This window comes from Diospyros lotus, chromosome 14 (assembly GCF_014633365.1).
Source record: "Diospyros lotus cultivar Yz01 chromosome 14, ASM1463336v1, whole genome shotgun sequence".
Lineage (NCBI taxonomy): Eukaryota > Viridiplantae > Streptophyta > Magnoliopsida > Ericales > Ebenaceae > Diospyros > Diospyros lotus.
Window position 1 is genome coordinate 13,021,290 of NC_068351.1, and position 25,512 is coordinate 13,046,801.

Sequence of the window (25,512 nt, forward strand, 5' to 3'; positions counted from 1 at the left end):
CTCAGCATTTTGAAGTGGAGACGGTTCAAGAACGGGAGAACATTCTTTAGCCATGGTGCATGCAACAAATGTGGAAACAAGAATGCTTTTCTAATCCCACTTTGAAGATCAAAGGTACCAGTCCATCACAACATAGGCTGGTCAAAATATATACAACAGCATTTAAAATCAAATGAAATTGCAACCAAACAGTTGACTAACAAATTATCAGACTCCGTGGTTCTAGATCTAGCTGTGATAATGAGAGTGTGTTCTGCCGTGGGGTGCAAGAGAAAGGGTGTCAAGTTGACAAATGCTCAACAACAACCAAGCCTTACTTTCATTAAGTGGGATCGACTACATAGATTCTCTTGCTAAGTATCTATATTCATTATCATATCCTTTGTAAGGTCATTATATTTTACAAGTCAACAAATGGATAATTAAATAAAAATAACCTTTATAAGGTCATTATATTCTACAAGTCAACAAATGGACAATTAAATAAAAATAAATAAAAATAACGAGATGAACTAAATAAAGAAAACCGATCACCAAATCATAAAATATGCAGAAAATTTTCCCAGAGGAAGATTATTGCAGTTCTGGATACAAAGTACTCAAAACTTTCTTTACTGAATCGGAGGATAGGGGCTGAAATCTCACACAGCTCCCACACCCCTTTCCAATACCTTATCAGAGGAATGAAAACCTTATACCATTACTTGCTGCAAATAAGTTATATTCTTCCATTGTATCTTTCTTATTGCAAGCTCGAACATGCTCAACTGGTTGTGCTGATGAATCTGGAGAAAGATTCCCAAGAATGCCATCTTTAGGAGGCACCGAGTTCAATTTATGTCTGGCAGAAAGAGCCACAGGACCACCAAAATGGAAGAGAGAAAAGCCTGAATTTTCGTTGTCTGAAATTTTATTTCCATTTGGCCAATCATCATCACTTGGGTGTTCTTTCAATGGATGATGTCCTGCTGGAACACTCCTCTCCATTTTAGGTTCATTTGACGACTTTGGCATCCCACCTGGCTTAGAAGTCTTGGTTTGCTCCCCTGAGTTCACACCATTGGTTTTAACAACTGGCTGGTAAATGGACACCTGAACTGGGTTGAGCACGGGAGGAGTAAAATGCTGTAGGGTGCCATACTGCATGAAGCGCGAATTGCCATTTAATCCATACCCAAGAGGGCTAGCAAATATATAATGGTTGGGATGTGGGAAGGGCATCAACCCATTAGCAGGAGCTGATGGCCACGGAACTGGATTCTGATGGTAGTAACCTGTTGTTGGAGCTTGAAACACCGGCAAGGGCATGTGCTGGTTATGCATTGGTGGAAGCAGCCTTGTATGTTGAGAACCTACACTGACATTCATTATTCCATTCTCAAGATTATGAGCTGTTCTTGTCGGTAAATTTATGGGGAAGTTACTGTCTGATGAATACCCAAATGATGGCCTGCTTTTAAAAGTTTCAGCTTCCTTCTCCCTTTGCCTTTTCTCCATTCCAGCCTTGGGATTTTCATTGAAATCATTTGGAACGCATGCCGTTTCTGTTCTTTCTGCATATTGGATGACATCTTCTGAATCTAGTGAGGATAAGGATTCAGAATTTGGGGAGTTTGAAGAGGCCGTATTGTTGTCTCCCTCACTAAGGCATGATGAACAGTTGTCAGAAGTAGAACTGCTGCTCACAGATGGACTAGTTCCACTGAAGGGACAAATTCTAACTGGAGATAGTTGAACATCCTCATTCACTGCTCCCTTTGAATAAGGAGGAGCTTTTGCTTCTACATTATTGTACATGTTCTGGCGGTTTCTGTCCATAGCAGGGCTAGAGTTCCTTCGTTCCTCTAAATTATTATCCTTAAGAGTGGTTGTATCTACTTTTTCAGACACTTCGCCAAAGCAAATGACATCAGATGTCTTAAGATTATTGGGTTCATTACCTTCATCCTGGAGAGGAGATGACTGCAACAGAAGGTCAGTGTCTGAGTTGCGTCTGGGATACTTCCTCCGTGATTCCATGGGTTCCCAAATCTTCTTTATATAATGTGAATCTCTAGTAGGATTGTTCCCTGTGATATTCTTGCCTTTGGGCCTCCCACCATTCAAATGCACAAAGTCCACTTGATCATACTTGTCACCACAATAATACAGCTTCGATTTGTCTGATGCAGATTCCAACTTGGTTATAGATTTGGTCTGACGACCCATTCTTGGCATAGAAGTATGCCTCTCCACCTTTGCCCTGTAATCATTTCGTTGGTTACAGCTGCAAGCATGGGAGTCATATCTACCAGTCATTCGGTTGTTGGGGTAGGGATACATCTCACTCAACTTCGCACCACTATTTCTAGTGTTCAACTTCATGGCATTACTTAAATTCTTGTTCAGTGCAATTACACTCTTTGAGGTAATATCAAAAGGATTAGCATGTTTCCCAGGCTCAGATGTATGGACCATAACCTCATTTTCTGAGACAACCGCAAATTGCTGCCTCTCAGACAATTTCAACATAGGATCCTGTTGAAAGTATTTCCTATGTTTCAGATTCTGATGTGATACTTTTGATTGATCAATTCCAAATAAATGGTTCCTATCTTTCAGATGGAGAATCTCCACATTGGGACTGTCATCAGAGTGGTTTTCCATGTTTGAAATGATAGGCCCATAGAATAGATGCTCGTCTCCAGTATCAGGGGATACAGGTGTGGATGTAATATCACATGTAGCAAAGCTCGAGTCCCTGTTGTAGAAGACATTCAGCTGTTCATCAACTGTAGTCAACAATTTCTCCTTCAGAATGTCAGAATCTTGGTTTAATTCAGAAGACATATTTTCCCCGTCCTGCTCTTTGCCCCTCATTCTCTCCTTCCTTCGCAGCTTTTTCTCTCTTTCTTTCATTCTTCTTCGCTCCTTACGTTCTTCCTCTTCACGCTTTTCCTTTTCTTCTTCTTCAAGAAGTTTCATCTGTAGAACCAAACCAAACAGGGAGCCATATTTCCCACTCAAAAATTAGGACTCCCTCATGCCAGATTTCAGAGTTTATTTGAAGCAAATGTTACCTGCTTTTCTAGTGTAATAATCTCTTTGCATGCAACATGAACACGTTCTTCCAGTAGTTTTAATGCAAGGCACACAAAAATGATGTGAGCATTTTGCCGAGCAGTTCCTTCTCTGAAAGCCTTTTCAACCTGGAATGAATTCACATAATATTAGTTCTATATGCACAGTGTCACAACAGGTTAAAATCCACATTCAATTTGACCAATGTTTGATTTTGTATAAGCTTAGACAGAAGGGAGTTGAAAAGCAGAGGCAAAGAATACTTGGATCACCCGAATTGATAGTAATAAATTATTTAGCCTGAAGTAGTGTTTGTCTTTCCTGGTCCTAGAACCCTGTGCTGACTAACATCCTCAAAAATGGCGGTTCCACCATTAACCTAAGCCCTTGACTATGTTTGGCAAATAAAACACCATTACCAACTCCTTTGAGGAGGAGGATTGTCATGCCATTAGAACTCAACAGAATGTCCACGAAACAAGGGTACACAGTGATTGCTACTTTTTACATAGATCAAGTCTATATAACAAAAAGCAACATCATAAACAGGACAAACCCGATATATATAAAGGTCTCTCTCTCTCTCTCTCTCTCTCACTGGGAGTGGAAATTTCACCACCGTGTCAGCCTCTTTTCAGCCCTCTGCTGTCGTTTCCTGTTTGGTGTTCACCAGTGACGTTCGGTTACCCCCCTCTGCCACAGCTTCTCTCTCCCAAAGTTTCCATCTCCAATCAGCAAAAGTCACTCCCGAGTATGTGGGTCAGCTACATGGACTCAAGGTCTCTGGTAGCCTCATTTAAAGCAAGAAAAATTTCACATTAGAAACTGTCAGATTCTGAGGCGATAATTCTCCTCAATCCAAGAAGTATTGGGGAATATTTAGGAAGAACAAGAAAGAACTGGAAGGAGAGAGAGAGAGAGAATTGGCGGGAGAGAGAGAATGAATGTATAGATAATTCTCTGGATAGATTGGGAGGGTGGCATTAAAGCTATATATACTGCTCCCGCTCACCCTTAGGCACCAAAGGCCAATTGCCTAATTTACAAATATTTGAATTCAACTTGCCTAACTACCTAACCAACATTCCTGCTTATTCTAACAATCAGCTAATTACAATTGAGCCCCCTTATTTCAATCATTCCCGTGACAACTACCTTCCCCTTCAGCAACTTCTTATCCTCAAGAAGTTCACAGTAGGCCAGCCACTTTCGGAAACTGATTAAGTAAGTTGGGAAGATACTCCCAAGTGTTATTCTTCGGATGGAGATTGGACAACCGGACCAGGACTTGCATCAAAGAGGCCCCCTATGTCGGTGTATGATGTGCCTATCCACAATGGCCACAAGCTCTGGAGCCTCTGTAGGATCAATTAGGAGGGTTGGTTGGGTTGTGCCAGTTGCGTGAGCTCCTGTAGACCTCTTCAGTAGAGAGACATGGAACATGGGATGTACTTGGGACTCTGAAGGTAGCTATAGTTTGTATGATACCTTGCCTATCCTTGCCACAATAGTATAAGAGCCAAAGTATTTTGGACTCAGTTTAGAGTGTTGACCTAGAGCCAAGCTCTGCATATGGGACTTTCTGAACTTTAGGTAGACCATATCCCTTACTTCAAATTCTCGATCAATCCTTTTTCAATAAGCAAACTGCTTTGTGCGGTTGTGAGCATTGGTCAATTCCTTTTGCAACACACGTAGCACTTGTTGCCTTTATTGCAAATAGGCTTCCACTGTCTCCACCATTACTTCCCTTGCTATGGTCGGCAATAAAGGGGGTTTATACCCGTATAAGGCCTTAAATGGGGTCATCTTGATGGCGTTGTGGTGGTAAGAATTGTACCACCATTGGGCCAAAGATAGCCAGTGATGCCACCCCTCAGGCTACAGGAAACATAGGCATCTCAAGTACCTCTCTAGGCATTGGTTCACCCTTTCAATCTGGCCATCTGATTCCGGGTGATATGCTGAGGACATGTGTAACTTAGCTCCCAAACTCTTGAACAACTCTTTCCAGAAAAGGCTGGTAAAGACTTTATCCCTATCCGAGACTATGAATTGGGGAATGCCATGTAGTTGCACCACTCTGTCAAGGAAGAGGCGAGCCACCTCTTGAGTTGTGAAAGGGTGAGTTAGGCTAATGAAATAGGAGAATTTAGTGAATATGTCAACTACCACTAAGATGCAATCCCGACTTTCGGACTTTGGTAATGCCTCCACAAAGTCCATGATATATTGGTCCATGCTTGGGTGGGGATGGGAAGTGGGTGGAGTAGCCCGGGTTTGGCTATTGTTTCGTGCTTGCACCTCCTGCATGTATCACACTTCAACACAAACTCCATAACGTACTTCTTCAACTTAGGCCAGAAGAACATCTGTCTTACCCTCTGATAAGTGCCCTGCACCTAGGAATGGCCTCCAAGGGGAGAGCCATGCAATGTCTCCAAAATCTTGTCTTTTTAACTCCTCATGATCTCCAACTACCAGCCTTCCTTGATACCTCAGTACTTCATTCTTCAAAGTGAACTTGAGTCTTGAGGTAAGGCTTAAGGTAAGCTGCTCCATCATTCCCTTAGCCCATGCATCCCATTCATAGTTAGCACTGACCTCCTAATATCAACCAGGTATAACTGTTGTGATGGAGATCACTACTGCTTCTTCAGTGCATCTAGACAATGCATCCGCTACCTTGTTCTCCTTTCTCTTTTGGTATTGGATAATGTAGTCCAGGCCCATTAATCTCGCCATCCCTTTTTTATGGAGATGCGTGTGTAGCCTCTGTTGCAAGAGAAATTTGAGACTCTCATGGTCTGTTTTGATGATTAATTGTCTGCCCTCCAAGTAATGATGCCATTTATCAACTGCAATTAATACCGCCATCAACTCCTTGTCATAGACACTGAGCCCTTGATGCCTAGGGCTCAAAGCTTGGCTAATAAAAGCTAGGGGTCTCCCCTCTTGGGATAGCACTACTCCTAACCCAGTGCTGCTAGCATCAGTCTCAAGAGTGAAAGGCTTGGAGAAGTCAAGGAGCCCCAGGTTAAGGACTTCACTCATCGCCTTCTTGAGCCTCCCAAACACCTCTTCTGCCTTCTCATCCCACTAAAACCCTTCCTTCTTCAGCAAATTGGTGAGGGGCCTGCTAATTGCTCCATAATCCCTTACAAACCTCTTGTAGTAGTCTGTGAGGCCCATGAACCCTCTCAGGGCTTTTACTGATGTAGGCCTTGGCCATGATAACATTGCAACTACCTTTTTGGAGTCGGTGCTAACTCTTGCACTAGATATGACATATCCCAAATATTCCACCCTTGGTTGGGTAAAAGAACACTTAAACTTCTTAATAAACAGTTGATTGAATCTCAAGACCTCAAGGGCAGTTTTCAGATGGTCTAGGTGTTGTGAGAATGAAGGGTTGCAGATAAGAATGTCATCAAAAAAGACTAACACAAATTTACGGAGGTAGGGTTCAAAGATGTGATTCATTAAGGCCTAGAATGTAGCAGGGGCATTGGTTAGGCAGAAAGGCATTACCAAAAATTCGTAATGTCCTTGATGAGTAGAGAAGACTGTTTTGGAGACATCATCAGGGTTCATCCGAATCTGATGATACCCTGATCTTAGGTCCTATTTGGTGAATACTTTGGCATGTTTTAGCTCATCAAGGAGGTCTTCAATTATAGGAATAGGGAGCTTATTTTTTACGATTTGGGAATTGAGCTGGCGGTAATCTATGCAAAAGCGCCAGCTCCCGTCTTTTTTCTTGACTAATAGTATGGGTGAGGAGTAGGGACTTTGACTTGGCCAAACAATTGACCTTGCCAACACATCTTTGATCAAGTTCTTGATCTTTGCTTTTTGTTTAGGGGGATATCTATAAGCTCGGACAATAATAGATTCGGTGTTTGGTTTTAGAACAGTAGAATGATCAAAATGTCTGTAAGGTGGCAGTGATTGGGGTTCATCAAAAAGATCCTTAAATTCAAGCAAATAGTTTATTAAGGGAGTCTACTTCATGCACCTACCATTGTTGTGGTTGGGTGGTATTCTCTGCTTCTACCTCTCTATATCCCCTTCTCCATGTTCCACTGCCTCCATTGAAAACAACTAGGCCACCTGAGTCCATTTGGACTTTAGGACTTTCTGTAACTTCCTTCCGGTGATCATCTTACAAACTTTTGTTTTAGGACTCCCTGTAAGGGTCCTTCTCCTGCCATCATTTTCAAATGTAACTTTCATTGTATTGAAGTCAAAACTAATAGGGCTCACACCTTTCATCCAATCCACTTCTAGGACTATATCACAACCCCCTAACTTTAGTAATCTCAAGTCAACTTCCAATGGCTCCCCATGCATCTCCAAACAAAACCCTTCACAAGTAGATCAGCACATCACCTTGTTGCCATTTGCTACCGTTACTGACAGGGGGTGAGTCTCTGTCAATTCACACTTTAACCTCTAGGTCGTTCCCTCATCGAGGAAGCTATCAGTGCTTCTACTATCTATTAAGATCATTAGCCGGCGATCCTTGTATTTCCCTTCCACTTGTATGATTTTTCTATTAGCAAGTCCTCGGAGGGCATGGAGGGATATCTCTACACTTTCTTCCCCCTCTTCACTACCTTAGGGAAGCGTTCCTTCCTCTTGTTCCTCCATTTCTTCATCTCCTTCTATGAGTAGGAGTTGCCTTCTACATTGGTGTCTGAGGGTGTACCAATCCCTGCAACGGAAGCAGAGCCTTGCACTCCTCCTCTGTTCTGCAAACCTTCCGCTATTTAGGGGCACGGGGGTTAGGGCAGAGGATTGTCCTCCACCTGTGTTCCCTTGGATCATCTTATTTCCTTCTCTCCCTGCCCCTTTTCTTCCCATTTGAGCCATTCCCACATTCAAGGCCCTCATCTACCCCCTTTGTTTCCTCATCAACGCCTCTACCGTCAACTCCTGCACACTCCGCAGCTTTCTTAATCATTCTAGGCTGCTGCATTTTGACAGTGAGCCTCTATTCTTCGCCTAACCCACTCACAAAACTGGATACAAAATATCCCTCGGTCAAGTGGGGGTATAGAATGAGCATGAGGGACTTAAGCTCCTCAAATTTCAATTGGTATGCCTACACCGTTCCCTCCTATTGGAGCTTGTTGAACTCCTCAACCACGTCTAGCATATTTCGATCCTCAAACCTCTCGCAAAGGTCCTCCACAAATTCCGCCCACCGGCAGCCTTCTTTAGTCCCAATCCACCCCTGAAACCATGCATCCCTCTACATCGTTCAAGTAAGCAGTTGCAAGAGTTACACGTTGCTGCTTTAGCACCCCATAAAAACTGAACATCCTTTTGCACCTACGCACCCACCTCCTCGAGTTCGTCCCATCAAACACTGGTATTTCCAATTTAGGAGTTGGAAATCCATGCGGATGGGGAGCAACTTGATTGCCCTGCCGCCTCTCCGCGTGATTCTCCTCTGCCATCGTCAGATCACCCCCAAATTCAGAGGCGCCTTCGGCGCAGGAAGCCAAAATATGACCAAGTAAGATGGGATTCAACCTCTCCCGAGGAGGGAAATCCGGCAAGAGTCTCACTTGGTTCTGACTCGTGACCATGCAGATAAACATCTACATCCGATCGCGCAATTGGTTATGTTGCTCCTTCCCTCCATTGTTCCATGGTGCCTTCAATCCTTCTTTCCACCACCGCCTCCATGGATGATTCTAGACCACCCATCCGTATCTGCATGTCAAACATTGCGGCAGTGACTTGCTGCAATTGAGCTTCCATTTGCTTCATACGCGTGTCGTCGGCCATGGTGAATTTCGATGAGATTGAGGCCTGAGATTGGCTTTGATACCATAATGTCATATTCTAATTCTGACAAGCAATAATTCTCCTCAATCCGAGAAGAATTGGGGTATTTAGGAAGAACAAGAAAGAACTAGAGGGAGAGAGAAATGAAAGAAAGAGAGAGAATGAATGCATTGATAATTCTCTGGATAGATCGGGAGGGTGGCATTAGAGCTATATATACTACTCCTGCTCACCCTTAGGCGCCAAAGGCCACTTGCCCAATTTACAAATATTTGAATTCAACTTGCCTAACTACCTAACCAACATTCCCTCTTATTCTAACAATCAGCTAATTACAATTGAGCCCCCCTATTTCAATCATTCCCGTGACAAAAACCTTATGGAAACATATCTGGCTTGGAACTGTGGGATACAAAAGCATGAATCAAAAAATATGTCTTTCAAAAGAAGCTTTTTGCTCTCTATTAATTCAAAATTTAAATGGAGAAGTGAAAAAAAAAAAGGAAGAGAAGGAAGCATAAAAAACAGAACAAAAGTAATGACTAATCAGGGACTGATAAATGTCAGGGGACTGGACTTGCCTGTTCCTTGAAAATAACAGCTGCAGCATCAAGAAGAAATTCTCGAGCAAGTTCAGGACTCTTTGCATGTTTCTGGGGACGGGAGCATTCTCCATCCAGCTCATTCCCATCTTTGTCCATGGAATCATCGTCCTACAAGTTAGTATGGCATTTTAGAAAAAGAAAAGATCAAGGCAATGAATCACCCACTTGCAAAATCTTATTATATGACTCCATTGCACAAGGGAGCATGGCAAGCCTTGAAGAACTCACTTACCTCTTCTTCCTCAGCCTCTTCGGCATGCTCAAAGAACCTTTTGATGTTTTCCCCTCTTGTAATTGTAACAAAACCATCATTAACTGCAAGCCTGCTGTGTACACATTGTTGACCTTTCAACGCATGAGCTTTTGCAGAAAGTTCAGTACAACGACCATCCATTTTCCAAGCCCTCAGGGTAATATAGCATGCATTTAAGCCACCAAGATCTAGACCACTCACTTGAACCCTCCCACTCATGCCAACATTTTCAAACTCCAGAATGTCATATTTTCCGTCTGCTGTTCCAAGAGCCCATTCAAAGTGATGATAGTTTCCAACATTATCCACAAAGATTTGGTGCCAATCAGCCTGGACTGTGTCATGAGACACCTGAGAAATCAAAAAACTAATATAGCATTAGATTGTGACATCTTCACAGAATTAAGGCCCAAAGCTCCTGGACATGTGCCTGATCATAATACTAACAATGTCCATAGTTGTGGTTTACTCGCTCACAATATGAGTAAGTCAACATGTAGAACAGATACAATCACATATATATATATATATATCAAATAAGTTTGAACAAACCTCATACTGGAAGGCTGTATCTGCAACACAAAACCAACTGGTGCACTGAGGATCCTTTCGCAAGCGTTTTAGCTCCTTTAGTTCCTTGAACCCCCTAATAACATTTCTTCTACAATCTCTACAAAACCTCTTGCTGTCAAACCTGCAACAGGCACATAAATTTTCAGGAAAGTAGAACAATCCACTATGTGATCCTTAAACATCAAGGATTACAACACCAAGTCTTAGCCCCACTAGGAGGTGTAGATAGGAAGCAAGATGAATCACAAGGTCCCATAAGGGCAGGCAGTTTTCCAGCATATAATAACTGAGACCTAGCCTTGCACTGAACCATAAACTGTGTTTGGAGCTGTATCTTTTACCATGCTGGCTGGGTTTTACTATTTCTATTGTTATTTTAAATTGAACGCCCAATTCTGGTGATTCAATGGGAGAAAGCACCTTGCCTTGCTGCTCATTTGGGAGCTTATCTGAACAACTATCTTGTAGAATTCTCTTTTTAATACCGTGGTCAGCTACATAGATTCTAGCTTGCCAGTCATCTCTATCCATGATCATATATCTTCTATAAGGTCGTTATATTTCATGTCATGTCTAGGAGTTTCCCACCTTCTTCTAACTCTTTTGCTACAAACTTCTATTACGTCCACTCTCGTCATTGGTGCATCTGTTGATCATTCTCATGTGTCCACGTGTCACTCTATCCTTAATACAAATAATCACAGTTCTAATGTTGTTTTCTTTTGTGGCCCATTTACCATGGCATCCTTAACTCAATCATGCTTACAGTTTGCACATGTTAGTACTTCATTACCAAACAATTCTAAACTGTACAGTAGAGTTTATCTTATAATTATTTGACAGAACTTCTCTTTTAGTTTGAAAGATATTTTACAATCACATAAAATGCTAAAAATTCTTGTCACTTTAATCATCCTATCTTAATTCTATAATTGACTTCCTCAACAATCTACTCACCTGTTGAACAAGTGAGACAAAATATTCCAACTAATCTTTTCAATAAATAACTAAATCTCAAGTCTAACTATAACATCATCCACACATTTCATACATTTGGCTTTTGATTTGCTCAACTTGAAACTTTAAGATTCTAAGATGTTCTTCCATAGCTAGAGCTTAATATTCATGCTTTCTTTTGTGTTATCCACCAAATTAATATCATCAACAAATAAAATACACCAAGATGCCTCTTCTTGGATGTGCTAAGTAAATTCATCCATCACTAAAGCAAAGAGGTGAGAGCGGTATTTCCTCCACAAGTTCTAATGTAAAATTCAGCTTGATGATACTTGCCTTTGGTAATGTGTATATAACTAACTCAGACTTAATTCTTCTCTAAAATCCCCTACAAGGCTTCTCTAAGGACTATGTGATAGGTTTCTATGTTTACAAACACTGTATGCAAATTTTATGGTTTATCCCTAAACACTTTCACTAGGCACCTCAATTAAGGTAGTGTTTGCTAAAATGAACAAGATAAGGTTGTATCAAGATAAAATTTGAATGTTTTCTAAACCAAAATATAAAATAATCAAGATAAGCTTGAGAAGCATTTCAAGATTTTTATCAGATTGTTTGTTAAATTTTTTGGAATACATTGGGGGACATATGGATTATTTTTTCTTATCTATAAGATTTAAGATAAATTTATCTTGAGGGGGGGAGAGATAAATTTATTTGAACAATTCCTGATAAGAAGTTCCGTGACATCTTTTCTAAAGGTTCTCAAAATTTAACAAACACAATGGAAAGCATTTTTGTCTGGAATGCTTTTCATATTCCACTTTTTTCATCCCATATCTTGGTTAACAAATACCACCTAAGTAGATAGCTTTCTTTGTTAACCTACTAGGTACAAAACCAAATTAGTTTTAAGAGATCTTAGTTTTACTTTTTAACCTTTTCTCAATTACTCTCTACTAAGGTTTTGCAATGTTGCTTATTAGCTTGATCACACTATAAGTTTCACATTTTTAAACATCTTCTCTATTCTTGTAAATAGATACTAGGGTGCTCTTTCTCTACTTGTTAGGCCTAGGCATCCTCCTTGATTAAGGATTGTGTTAAATAGTTATGTTAAACTCCATCAAGGATGGAGTAAAATTGGTGTTGAAGATGTTCCTCCTATTACTGTCAATTCCAACCTCATATAAAGGAAGGGCATTGTGTTAGGTACCTGATAACGAGTGTAAAACTTCTTAGATTAAATATCATGCATCTATAAGCGAGTAGATGAAATGAAGGAAATTTGTAATAAAAGAGGAGGAGGGAGACCAAAGAAAACTAGGTGGGAAAACCTTAGACATGACATAAGATATGATGGCCTTATAAAGGATATGGCCATGGATAGAGATGGTTGTAGGTCTAGAATTTATATGGCTAACCCCCACCTAGTAGAATTAAGACATGATTGTTGTTGTCAAATAGTTTGAGTAATCATAAAATGCATTATACTCTTATACATTTCCATGCATGTACAGGATTACACTGTGTAAGATCCTTACAAATGTAAAAGAACACCTTCTCAATCATTAGCATCAAAAGAATGTGAATAGGAACCCAAGCACATTTAAGGGCATATGAAGAATACTCATAAAAGGGATGTGTTAATAATCTTGACAATGAGTTGATTTTGCAACATTTTTCAAAATATGAAATATCATTAAAGGAGAATTTTAAGATATCTTTTTATCATATAAAATGTTGGTAATGGAATTATTTTTGTTAATTTTTAGTTATTTATACTTTTGAATAATCAATTAAATGCATGGTGTGCTATAATATTATGTTAGAAACAATTTAGCCCAGTTGAGCCTAGGTTCTAGCTCCACCACTTGAGCTATTCCCACAAATCACTTTTGACCACTATTCTAGGGACAATAAACACTAGAAGAACCCCAAGTTAAACCACACCAGAAGAACCCCAAGTTAAACCATCCTCCACGTTGTAGAAAATTGTAGATGCTTGATTGATTCTCGAGTAACATTGGGTATTTATACACAACAACTAGGTTATCTCCTATATTCTAGGAACATATTTGAATTTTTTTTTGTTGATAAAATACAACAAAAAGAATTTAAAAATTTACTAAGATATATTGGATTACTTTGCTGCTTTTATCCCTTTATTCTTGGAGTTTTCCAATCTCCAAATCACCTTATCACTTTATCCTTTCATCTCATATTTTTCAAGCCATAAGATTAGGAGAACAATCCAGCTATTACTTGAGTCCTTCTTTGAGTAAACTATTATTTTATTTCCAGAATATCTTTATGATCTTTCTAACACTCCCCTTCAAGTTGGTGAGTGGATATTCTCCATTCCCAACTTGCATGTAATTTCTTCAAATCTAGTTGTAGGAAGATCTTTTGTAAAGACATCTTGCCCATTGATTATCTGAATAGACATATATGGTGATGAGACTATTGTCTAATTTCTCTTTGATAAAATATCGATCAATCTCTATATGTTTAGTCCGATTAAGTTGCACTTGGTTATGTGCTATGCTTATTGTTGACTTCTTGTCATAATATAGCCTCATAGATTTAGCTCCTTTTAATCCCAAATCGTTGAGAATGATTCTCAACCACAATAACTCACAAATTCCATGAGTCGTTGCTCTTAGTTCTACCTCAGCACTAGATCTAGATACTACTAACTACTTTTTACTCCATGAAACAATGTTTCCTCCAAGAAATATACAATAACCTATAGTAGATCTCCTATCTGTCAAGGATCTGGCTTAATCAACATCCGTTTAAGCTCCCATAATCAATTTTCCTCCTCTTTTAAATAGAATTCCTCTCCTTGGTGAGGATTTCAAATAATGTAAGATTTTGTGAATAGCTTGCATATGTTTTTCTCTCGGATCATGCGTAAATCTACTAACAACCCCTACTGTGTAGGCAACATCAGGTCGTGTATGAGACAGATAAATTAACCTTCCTACCAATCTTTGATATTAACCTTTATCGACAACACTTCCATCTTCTTGTCCTCCTAATTTGTGATTTTGCTCAATTAGTGTACTGGAAGGTCAACATTCTAGCTTCCCTGTTTCTTTAAACAAATCAAGAACATATTTCCTTTGGGAAACAATTATGCTTTGTTTTGAGTAGGCAACTTCAATCCCTAGGAAATATCTTAACCTTCCCAAATCCTTAATTTCCAACTCTTTAGCTGGCTAAATCTTCAACTTTCCTTTTCAATATCATCATCCCCCAGTCACAATTATATCATCAATATATACTAGGAGGATAGTGAGTTTACCTTCCTTTGAGTGTTTGATGAAGAGGGTGTGATCTCCTTGGCTTTGTCGATATCCCATCCTTAGCATAGCTTCAATAAATATGCCAAACCATGCTCTAGGGGACTGCATTAGTCCAAAGAGAGTTGTCCTCAGGTTGCACATTTTTATTCTCAAAACCTTATGGTAATTCCATGTAGACCTCTTCTTTTAAATCTCCGTGTAGGAAGGCATTTTTAATATCAAACTGTTGTATATCCTAGTCAAAGTTTCTTGGTAGTCGATCCCATAGGTTTGTGTATAGCCTTTTGCAACTAAGCGAGCTTTATACCTTTCAAACGACCCATCAACTTTGTATTTGAGTGTATAAACCCATTTACAACCTAATGCCCTTTTTTCCTAGGGCATTCATTTCATCCCTCATAGCAAAAGTCTAGTTCTTATCTTTTAGTGCTTCATGAAGAGTCCTTGGGATAGTTATAGAGTCAAGATTTGAAAGAAAGGCTGAATGTTGCAAAGATAAATGGTGAGAGGAAACAAATGGAGAAATAGGGTGTTGACTACACTTACAAGTACCCCTTCCTCAATGCAATAGGCCACTCAAGATCAATAGGATTCTGACAGTTAGAAAAACCAGGTTCCAAAATTTCATTACCTGACACTAGGTTGGAAATGGGGAGTAGCTCTTGGTTCAAATTAGGTTGTGGTCTTCTTGAGAATACAAGTGCAGGTAAAGGCTGTAGCAATTGATCATGATTAGTGGTTGTGGGCAAAGACTGCAAGGGCTAATCATGGTTAGTTGCTACAGGCACAGGAAGGAGAAAAGTAGTTTCATCTTCTAAAGCAGAATAATGCTCCCCCTAAAGATGAAGATTGGGAGAAGGGAAAAATGGTTGATTTTCATGAAAGGAGACATCAAGGGAGATAAAAAAAACATTTGAGAAAGGGGATGATAACACATGTATCCCTTTTTAGTGTTAGAATAACCAAGAAATAGGCATTTAAGTACTCTAGAGTCAAGTTTAGTGTGGTTGATTTTGTGGATATGGACAAAAGCAGTGCAACCAAAGACCTTGAGAGGTAAATCAGTCAAATATAATAGGTGAGGGTAGGAAATAGAGAGTTTTTGAACGAGACTTTGCTGGTCAAGGATTTAAGACGAGCTTCAGTTGATAAGTTGTGTAGTAATTAAAACTATTTCCCCAAAAAAATAAGATGGAACATGGGTGTCAAAGAGAAGTGCTCGAGTCACATTTAGAAGGTGACAATTTTTTCTCTCAACAACCCCATTTTGCTGAGGAGTGTCAACACAGGAGGACTCATAAATAAATTGGTGTAGGGTATGATTAAAATATTCCTTCCCATTGTCTGTCTGAATACGCTTTATGTGAACCCCAAATTGTGTATGAATGAGTTGAAAGAAATGTTGAAGGATCTTTAGAACTTTAGATTTTTCTTTCAGCAAAAATAGCCAAGTAACCTGAGTATAGTCATTAATAAAAGTAATGAACTACTTAAACCCATTTAGATTAGAGACTTTGGAAGGACCCCAGACATCATAATGAATTAAATCAAAAGAAGTTGAAGTTTTTATTGATGAAGATGGAAAAGATACACGATGGTGTTTAGCAAGTTCACACACTTCGTAATGAAAATCAAAACTAGACACATTTAAAAATAAAGAAGGAAATAGAGCTTTAAGAGAATCAAAGCTAAGATGACCTAAATGTCTATGGTGAAGCCAAATGTCAGATAGTTTAGACGATTTTGCTTGTGTTTTAGCAGCCTGTTCCTTAGAAGCAACAAGAGCCTACACATCATTAAGAAGGTACGGCCCATTCTGGACTTTAGCAACTCCAATCTTTTTCCCTGATATCCAATTCTGAAATACACAATGGTTATCAGAAAAAGTAATAATGCAATCTAGATCTTTGGTTAGTTTAGAAATAGAGACAAGATTAGTAGTGAGTTTTGGTACATGAAGGACATTCGTTAAATGAAGAGAAGGTGTTAAGGTGATATGGCCTTTACCAATAACAATAAGAGAAGATCCATTGGCAACAATGATTTTGTGATACTGAACTTGGTTTATAGGAAATAAATGAAGTAGACTCATGGGTCATATGGTCAGTAACACCCGAATCTAGTACCCAACAGTTAGGCGAAGATGTTCCAGAAGCATTAAAAGAGGAAGAAATAAGACACTTACCATTTCGAGCAAATGAACAAGAACTTGTGTTGTAGTATCTTCAGGACAGATCGTTGTCATATTCTAGTAATGATCAATCTCATACCAAATACCTGTAAGTGTGTTGTAATAATTAGTCACTGTCATCCCTCATTGCTTCATAGTAGCAGCCTTGGTTCAAAGCCCCTAGATAACTGTTGCATCCTGCTTCATGGAATAGCTTTTGCGGAGTGTCTCTCAAATGTCATGAGCAGAAGATAGAAACATGCAGTTTCTACTTATTTGTAACATGGAGTTCCAAAGCCATGACATAATCATGGCATCTTCTTCATCCTATGCCCTAAACATTGGATTGGTCGAACTAGGACCCTTACCAGTTAGGTGAGACAGTTTTCCATGCCCTTTTAGATAGGTAGAGACTACTTGGGACCACTGGAGATAATTCTTTCCATAGAATCGATAAGCTAAATTGATAGGACGAAGATCACAATGAGAGCCAGGTGTATGTTCAGTAGGCTGAAGATCACATGAGAAATTAGTGGGTTAATCCCCTAATGGAAGATCGGAAGGATTTGGGGTGACTGCATTAGAAATTGTAGACATGGTAGTGGTAATATCGGCTAAATAGATGCAGCAATGAAGACTGGATAAAGGGAGAGAGTTGAGGGTAGTGGGTTGAACAACAACCCCAAAGATGGCGGCGAAAAAAGAATTAAGCTTCCAAGAAAGGCGGCTCTAATACCACATAAAAAAATGAAACAAGCTAAGAAAATTGTAGATGCTTGATTGATTGATTCTCGAGTAGCACAAAATATTTATACACGACAATTAGGTTATCTCCTATATTCTATGAACATATTTGAATATGTTTTGAAGATAAAATACAATAAGAAGAATTTAAAAATTTGTTGAGATATATTGGATTATTCTGTTGCCTTATCCTGCCTTTATCCCTTTATTCTTGGAGTTTTCCAATCTCCAAATCACCTTATCACTTTATCTTTTCATCTCCTATTTTTCAAGCTCCAAATCACCTTATCACTTCATTCTTTCATCTCCTATTTTCCAGGCCATAAGATTAGGAGAACAATCCAGCTATTACATGAGTCCTTCTTTGAGTAAATTGTTAATTTATTTCCAAAATATCTTTATGATATTTCCAACACACATTTTTGAACAAAGAAGAAAGAGAATGAACCTATGGAAGTCTCCAACTTTTGAAGAACTTAGAATCCAAAAGAATAAGAACACAACACCCTTGGCCATCCTACAAAGTACGCATATCTAAGGATGCCCAATCTATCTACCGTGCCCCCCAAAGACTTCTAACTACTTCTAAAGAAGTGTCACACCTCCCTTCTACGAGTTGTATAACCGGTCATGAACCCTAAGACAAGACTTAAAAGTTCACATAGTCTAAAAATTCTTCCATATTTACACAACTGAAACATCAAAAAATAACTAAAAATTAAACTATCCCAGACTAAGTCCACTGATAATCCCCCAATTTGGGTCCGTGTTTAGCACCCCTGCTTACCTAAAAAATATATTAGGGAGAGTGGTGAGTTTAAAGCCTCATGAAGGACACCCCAAATAATATATCAATACCAAAATAGAGAATTTCATACATATACAATAAAAACAAATTTCAAGTCATAAATATTTACCAATATTTGCAAAGTCATAAATATTTACCAATATCATATGGTGTTGTCAACAATTTCCATAGTGTATAAATCGTCATTTATTCAAGGAACCACAATATTCAAGAATCAATCAAACCCCAATAAATATCTCAATGAGCAGTATAGCCTTGGATCCAACAATGTACAAGAGGACCCAGTAATTTCCCTATGATCTATCCCCAAGTACCTGGTGGAGCATGATTAGAATATATCATCATCTCCTCCCATTGAGAAACTAAAATAGCACCATATAGATAGTTGAATTTTAGTTTCTAGAGTAATCCTTAGACTTCCCCGATGGTTCCAACAATTTTATAAATAACATGTTAACACTATCAATAATCTTTTCAAAATGATTTGATAAATCCCCATTTTCAATTTGATTTTAAATCAACAATTCAAGAATATATATCAAGTAATGAAATAGAGAAACATTCATTATATCAAAATAATTTTCAACATGAATAATATTGATTTTCAAAACACACTAGGGCAAGAATAAGCACTCACCTAACCCCTTTGTAGAGAAAAATCCATAAATATCCAACAGCTTTACTTCTCACTCATGCTCATAGCTTGTTGATTTAATCCTCCTCTAAGCTAGTATTTATAAGCCCCTTAGGTTTTATCCAAATCCCATTTGGTCTTGGATCCAATTTCCCCTTTTATTTCTAATTCCCCAATTAATCATAATCCTTATCAAACCCTAACCAACTAATACACAAGTTTTTCTTTTATTTATCCTCAAAATTTACATTATCAATGCTAATCCCTTTTCAACAAGGAATCAGTTTGTCTCCAAACTTTAGATGAATAATTGCCTCTTCTACAAGGAATTGATTTGTTTTCAGTTCCATAATAATTAATCTTAATCCTAATCATTATTTTTATCCTTATCAAATCATATTAAGACTCCAAACTTTAGATGAATAATTGCCTCTTCTACAAGGAATTGATTTTCTTTCAATTCCATAATAATTAATCCTAATCCTAATCTTTATCTTTATCCTTCTCAAATCATATTAAGATAATGTCCATATATGTTTCCGATTTATCTCTCAATTATCCCTTGGAGGCAATTCTAATCCTTCTCAAATTCTCTTCAATAATATATATATATAATAATTATGTTTTTTCCTTATCTATCCCAAACTTAATCAAGTTTAATTCAAAATTCCAGCCCCATGTAAATCCTTCCACAGCTATGATAATCCCTCTTATTTCAATCTCCATTTAGAATCTGAACTCAATTCCAATTTCTTTGCAACTTTAAATGATCCTAATTTACAATGGCTTTAGAAGAAATCCTATTTCCTCTTGGATTTTGGTTTCCCTCTTATTTGTCTCTTTCTAAAAATTTGGGAGTGGAATCCAACTTGGTTTCTCAAAGGCAATCTGTATCTCACTCCCAATTCCTAATCAAATTCTAACAACCAATCTCTTACTCAGGTCATTGGAACCCCTGACATTCCAAGAAATTACTTCTTCTAGAACCCCTATCATAAAGACAAGGCTAAGATCCCCTTCCATTTCCCACAGTTTGCAAGAAGCCCCTATTGTAAGTAATAAAACACTCAAATTTCTTAAACTCTCTTTCACGTGTTTTATTGGAGGAAATTGATTTCCTATAACTATCCTTCTCCTTCAATTTCCTCCCATTATCAATCTTATGAAAAACTTCAAATGCCATATTCAAATCCTTTGATTGAAGGCCTGAAACCAGACCTAATTCCTTAATCCTGCTAAAAACCCAATCTCATTCATCCAACAGCATATCAGGTCCAGTTAAGGAATCTCAACTTCCAAATCAACAGGTTCAAACACAACAATAGATTTAAGGAGGTTTATTTATTCTTATTCTTTGAACCATTATTCTATTCTAAGAAGGTCTATTTCTTCTTCTTTGAACCATTATTCCATTATAAGGTGCTATAGCATGCCTCTTGTCATGACCCCAAGGAATCACCAAGGCTATAATAGCAATACATATTATATGTATTTTCTTTTGGTTGTACTCTTTGGCGATGATTGTTAGTATCTTCAGTTGTAAAGCCTATAAATAGGCTGGATTAGTTAGAGAATCATATGATGAAATGACATTTAAATTCTTGTTTCTCTCTCAACTCTGATTTCTCTCTCATTCCCTTCTGATTTCTCTGTTCTCTCTCTATTCTTGTTGTTCTCCCTCTCTTTCTATCTAATTCTCCCTCAATTATCTTTGTTTTTGTTCTGTCTCTCCCTCAATGTCTGCTCTCTCTTCCCCATACTCTTCTCAATTTCCATTCTAAACCTTAGGTAAATCCTAGGATTGTGACAAATGGTATAAGAGCCAATCGTTCCTCAACTGAGAGCAAAGAAATTTCCGGTTAACATATAGGCAAATTCTAAAGATCTAGGCTCGAATTTGACAGCTAAAGCAGTTCTCGACTTGGAATTGAAGGGGAAGCAAGCCAGGTGAGATAGTGATTCCAAGTGAATTTGAAGGCAGATTAGAGTGGCGTAGTCGAAAGCAGATATTGAACAATCGCTGAACATTAGTGAGTGCAATTCAATAAGGCAATCTCAACTATGATTGAAACGGAGTTAGGACTGTTGAAGTCCAATCTAGGTCGCGACGAAAGCGAGCAACTCTCAATTGTTGAAGTGCGATTGAGGCAAAGCAAGAAGGCTAGTGCTGGAAGCTGATAGAGAAGCATAGCCAGGCTATCCTCGAAAGCGGATTGAAGGGGATTTTCAAGAAGTTGCAACAAAGGCGATCAATTGTAGGAGGTGTTATCAAAGTCGAGCATGTTTCAGGAGATTGTTCCATAAATTTTGACAGTTTCAGCAAGACAGATAGATTGAGTTAGGAAGGCGCATAATGGAAGCAGATTGCGATTGCGATCATCGACGATAGGTCACACTAGATCATCAACAATTGCTGAAGCAAAATCGGTTTGCTAAACTGGAAGCAACAATTGAGGCGCTTAGGTTTGCTGAATTAAGTTTTAGTGAATTTAGGTTTGCTGAATTTTAGTACCGGAATAAGTTTCTGAAGAAGTCCTTGAAAGCTGATCAAGACGTTGTTATAGTGGTGAATTTTCAAGGAATTGAACTATAGAAATGGCCGAAGGACTTCTTGAAAGTGCACAGTCATTTGGGAAAACATTCAAGGAAGAATGCGCTGCAATAAGAAAAAGGAATCAAGGACCTCAATGAAAACTGGACAACTTTTTGATTCTATTTTCACAGAAACTTCAAGTTAATATTCCGGGTGAATGTTTTTCTAAGGAATATTCTGCTTCCTTAAATCAGATTGGAGATGAGAGTTGCAACGAAAAGTTCGATAAATTAAAAAAAAAAAGGTTTAATTACTGATTAGCAAGTCAGGTTTGAGGAATTGAGATGATTGATGCTCAATTCCCATCTGACTCTAAATGAATCTTATTTTGTATCAAATTTCATCTGTGGTCTAAAAAATGACCTAAGGTCTACTATGAAAACGATGTGTCTTGCCACAGTAAACCAAGTGGCTGAAAAGGCTAGGCAGCAAGAATGGGTGCTAGAAGCCATTTACAGAAAGCATGGGCTGCAGACAAAAAGTTATACTAAGAGCAGCCAGCAAATTGGAGGTACTCTTGAGGCTACTGAGTTCCTAAGATTAGGAATGGATGATGCAAGAGTGAGGAAAGACTTGAATTGGAGAAAACAATTCAGGATAACAAATAAGGAAAGGCAACTACCGAAGAGGTTATTGAGGCTCCACTGGAGGAGAAATCTGTTGCAATGAATTCGGTTACAGTTGTCAATGAACCAGAAGAAGAGTGAATGTGCTTATTGAGAGGTTGCAGGAGGAAAATGAGGAATTATTCGATGAACTGACAAAGGAAGCAAAGTCCATTGCATTACCCTGGTGCATAGTCCAATGTCTGAAGAACCGGCTAAAGTCCAGAAATGGAACATTAAGGGGAATGGTTTTGAGAACGAAGATTCTAAGTACTATTTCTTTGACTTTGGTTTCGGAGAAAGCTGAAGACAATATGAGTGTTTTTTATCTTGGACAATATGACTGTATTGTTGTCATATCAAATGGTGTAGACCAGATTCGGAAGATGAAGGAAGAGAAGGTTGTTGCCATCTGGTTCAGGAGCTTTGACATGGAGATCCTTGTGGTCTACAGTTTATGTCTACAGGGAAAGCAAAAGCAAAGGAACATAAAAGTGAAGAGGAAGAGGCCTAGAAGGAGAAAGAAAGAAAGAAAGAAGAACCAAACAGATCACAAAGGCAACGATTGGATGAAGAGTAGGGCCAATAGTTGTTAGTTCTTGGGGACAAAAACTCTCAAGAGGGGAATTGTCACGATCCCAAGGAATCCCCAAGGATATAATAGTAATATGTATTATATGTATTTTCTTTGGTTGTACTCTTCGGCTAGGGTTGTTAGTACCTTCAATTGTAAAGCCTATAAATAGGTTGGATTAGTTAGAGAATCATATGATGTGATGACATTTGAATTCTTGTTTCTCTCTCAACTCTGATTTCTCTCTCGTTCCCTTCTGATTTCTCGATTCTCTCTCTATTCTTGTTGTTCTCCCTCTCTTTCTGTCTAATTCCCCCTCAATTCTCTTTGTTTTTGTTTTGTCTCTCCCTCCATTTCTGCTCTCTCTTCCTCGTACTCTTCTCAATTTCCAATCTAAACTCTTGGTAAACCTTAGGATCGTGACACCTCTCTATGCTTGTATTATGAACATCAACAACTACTTTAACTTTGGAAGGACTTGAACAGGCTTTGTTCCTAGGAAGAGAACTTCTTGTGGTCATCTAATGCATATATGCTTTAGAATTAGGAATAGGACATATTCTTTCCTACAGCACTCCAGCCAGGTCACTTCCTCTATTCATATACATTTTACTGCTCTGAAATCCTCCACTAGTTGAAATTATTTGGATATAAGATAGGAATAAACAAGGAAAAAGAAGAATAAAGCCCACAAACACCTATATATCAGCCTTTCTATAAAATCATCCTCCTTCATCCTTAGAAGGGACTTTTGAGTTTCTTCTCCGAGTGCTGACCAAAAATCCACCAATGTATCAACAGAGAGTCTTGCCGTGTGCAGAGCACATGCTTCTCTAGTTCCATGTGCTCTTCCGTAACCCACTGCTGCTTGACTGATCCAACCTCGACCTCCTCCACCACAGGCATCAGGATAAAGCAATTCTCGCTCCCTTTCCCTTGCACGTGCGCTGTCAAACACCTGAATCAGAAGGACATTGAGCTACTATAAATTGGAAAGGTAGAAAAGAAAAAGGAAAAAAAGGAAAGAAAGAAAGTAAATAAAAGGGGAAAAAAAAAGTGGAAAAATGTTTTTGAAACTGTAATCTGAGGACGCAACCTACAATTTGGAGACCCTTTAGAGACCTTGAACACAGATAGCAGTCTAAAAGGGTCAGTGCACCATCTCTTGTTGTGATCAAACCTCCCCAAGGGTGAACTGATGGATCCTGAACATCATCTGTGATGCCCAAATTACCACCATTTTGAAGTTTCACTGGTCCTTGCTTGTTGCAATGAAGGAGCTGACTTGCTCCATCCTGCTGCAAAGACTTTCCGTACATGACAATCTGAAAAAAACCTTCAAGCAGTAACCCATTGCATCTAGAGCAATACATGTTCTTACGAGCTTGCTCAAAGAGCATTTGCTTGTCAACTCTTAGAAGCTCCTGCCGTGCTTGTGCTGAGAGGTCATTCCAGAACTGCATAACACATACATGACACATGATCAGTGACTAGCCACACATCAGAAGCTAAATTCAAAGAGAACCAGATGCAGTCATTCCCAACCAGCACCAAAAATGACAGAATTAATGAGATTTTTATTGCATTCCTTAAATTATTCAGGGAAGATTACATTCATCAGGCTACCAACATAAAAAAAATGTGGATATATAATTAAAAGTGTAATCTTTTCACTTTGCAGTATTCTTGGCAATGATGCAGAACAATCACAAAACCACAAGAGAAGTTCGTGATCACTTAAAACTTCAAATTATGCAATTGCAAATTTGAGACAAATATATTGAACTCTTTACAGAGAAAGCAGTACCCAAAACACATTTTGCTTAACAAAATCGCTGAAAATAGCTCCCTCCCTGTAATAGTTAATCAAAATTGGAATTCAACTAAGATTTTATAGTCAAGGACATATCTTAAAATAAAAATGAACCTCAAAATTCCATCTTAGGACTGTGAATAACGAATGCGGATGCCAAACTGGATCTGACACAGACAAAATCCAATCAGAACAAAGTTACCATCGCACACTAAAATCATGAAAGAGAATGCCATAACTTGATTCTACATGCTGTAAGATCCAAATTTTAACTGTACAATTTTTCAACGAAAAAATCACAGAAACCAATAAAACAGAACGATAATCTGGAATTCCAATTCGTCCAAGAAACCATAAATCCAGTACCTTCTCAAGCTGATTATAGGTGACATCGCCGCGATGCTTAGACCAGAATCCGCTGGCCGAAACTGATCCGTTTGAAGAAGGAAACGAGCAAAACGACGCGGTGCCATTACTCAATTGATGACCAATCCTCTGCGCCGCTAATCCTGGCATCTTCAAACTCTCACCGATTCATTAATCAAGTTTTTCATCACCCGGCTCCTCCAATACAGATCAGAAACCTGTAAGTTGGACAGAGTTTCACAGATTTAGGAATGCATCATCTGCACAGTGATCTGCTTAGAGTCAGTCAATCGTTCTATAGATCGAAGAAGAGGAGAATTCCTGATCGACTTCTCGACTGATAGAGCCCTGGCCATGAATTGGATTTCGACCGATCGAAGAAAAATGAAAATTTAGATATTCAGAGGTAGAGACACGTAGGGGTTTTCGCCGATGAAATTTGCATTATATATGTCTGTACACAAACACGAGAGAGAGAGAGAGAGAGAGAGAGAGAGAGAGAATCAACCCCAGCTCACAAATCGTATCCCAACCACAGTCACGCTCAAGTAGGGTTGAAAATATGTTTAATTGAATCGAATTTAGTGGAATTGAGTTTTAGTTTAATTTCACTTCACTCGTTTAAAATTAGTTTAACTCAGTGA

General features: G+C 38.7%; 2 protein-coding genes across 3 annotated transcripts in view; one reads left to right on the plus strand and one right to left on the minus strand.

Moving 5' to 3' along the window:
- LOC127790845 (uncharacterized) overlaps positions 1-25,512 on the plus strand; it is a 116,670-nt gene that overhangs the window by 38,880 nt on the left and 52,278 nt on the right. The window lies entirely within an intron of this gene.
- LOC127790840 (uncharacterized) lies at positions 342-25,371 on the minus strand. Of its 2 annotated transcripts, XM_052320557.1 has the most exons (9): positions 24,869-24,981; positions 24,617-24,669; positions 23,790-24,146; positions 23,388-23,647; positions 10,270-10,411; positions 9,697-10,068; positions 9,441-9,572; positions 3,060-3,188; positions 342-2,964 (listed from the first exon to the last, which is right to left on the minus strand). In XM_052320557.1, exons 3-9 carry the CDS (start codon positions 24,087-24,089, stop codon positions 676-678), a joined length of 3,624 nt encoding a protein of 1,207 aa, XP_052176517.1. In that variant the 5' UTR covers positions 24,090-24,146; positions 24,617-24,669; positions 24,869-24,981; the 3' UTR covers positions 342-675. The 2 variants fall into 2 exon arrangements, with proteins under 2 accessions (XP_052176517.1, XP_052176516.1); XM_052320556.1 differs by lacking the exon at positions 24,617-24,669 and having other exon boundaries at positions 24,869-25,371.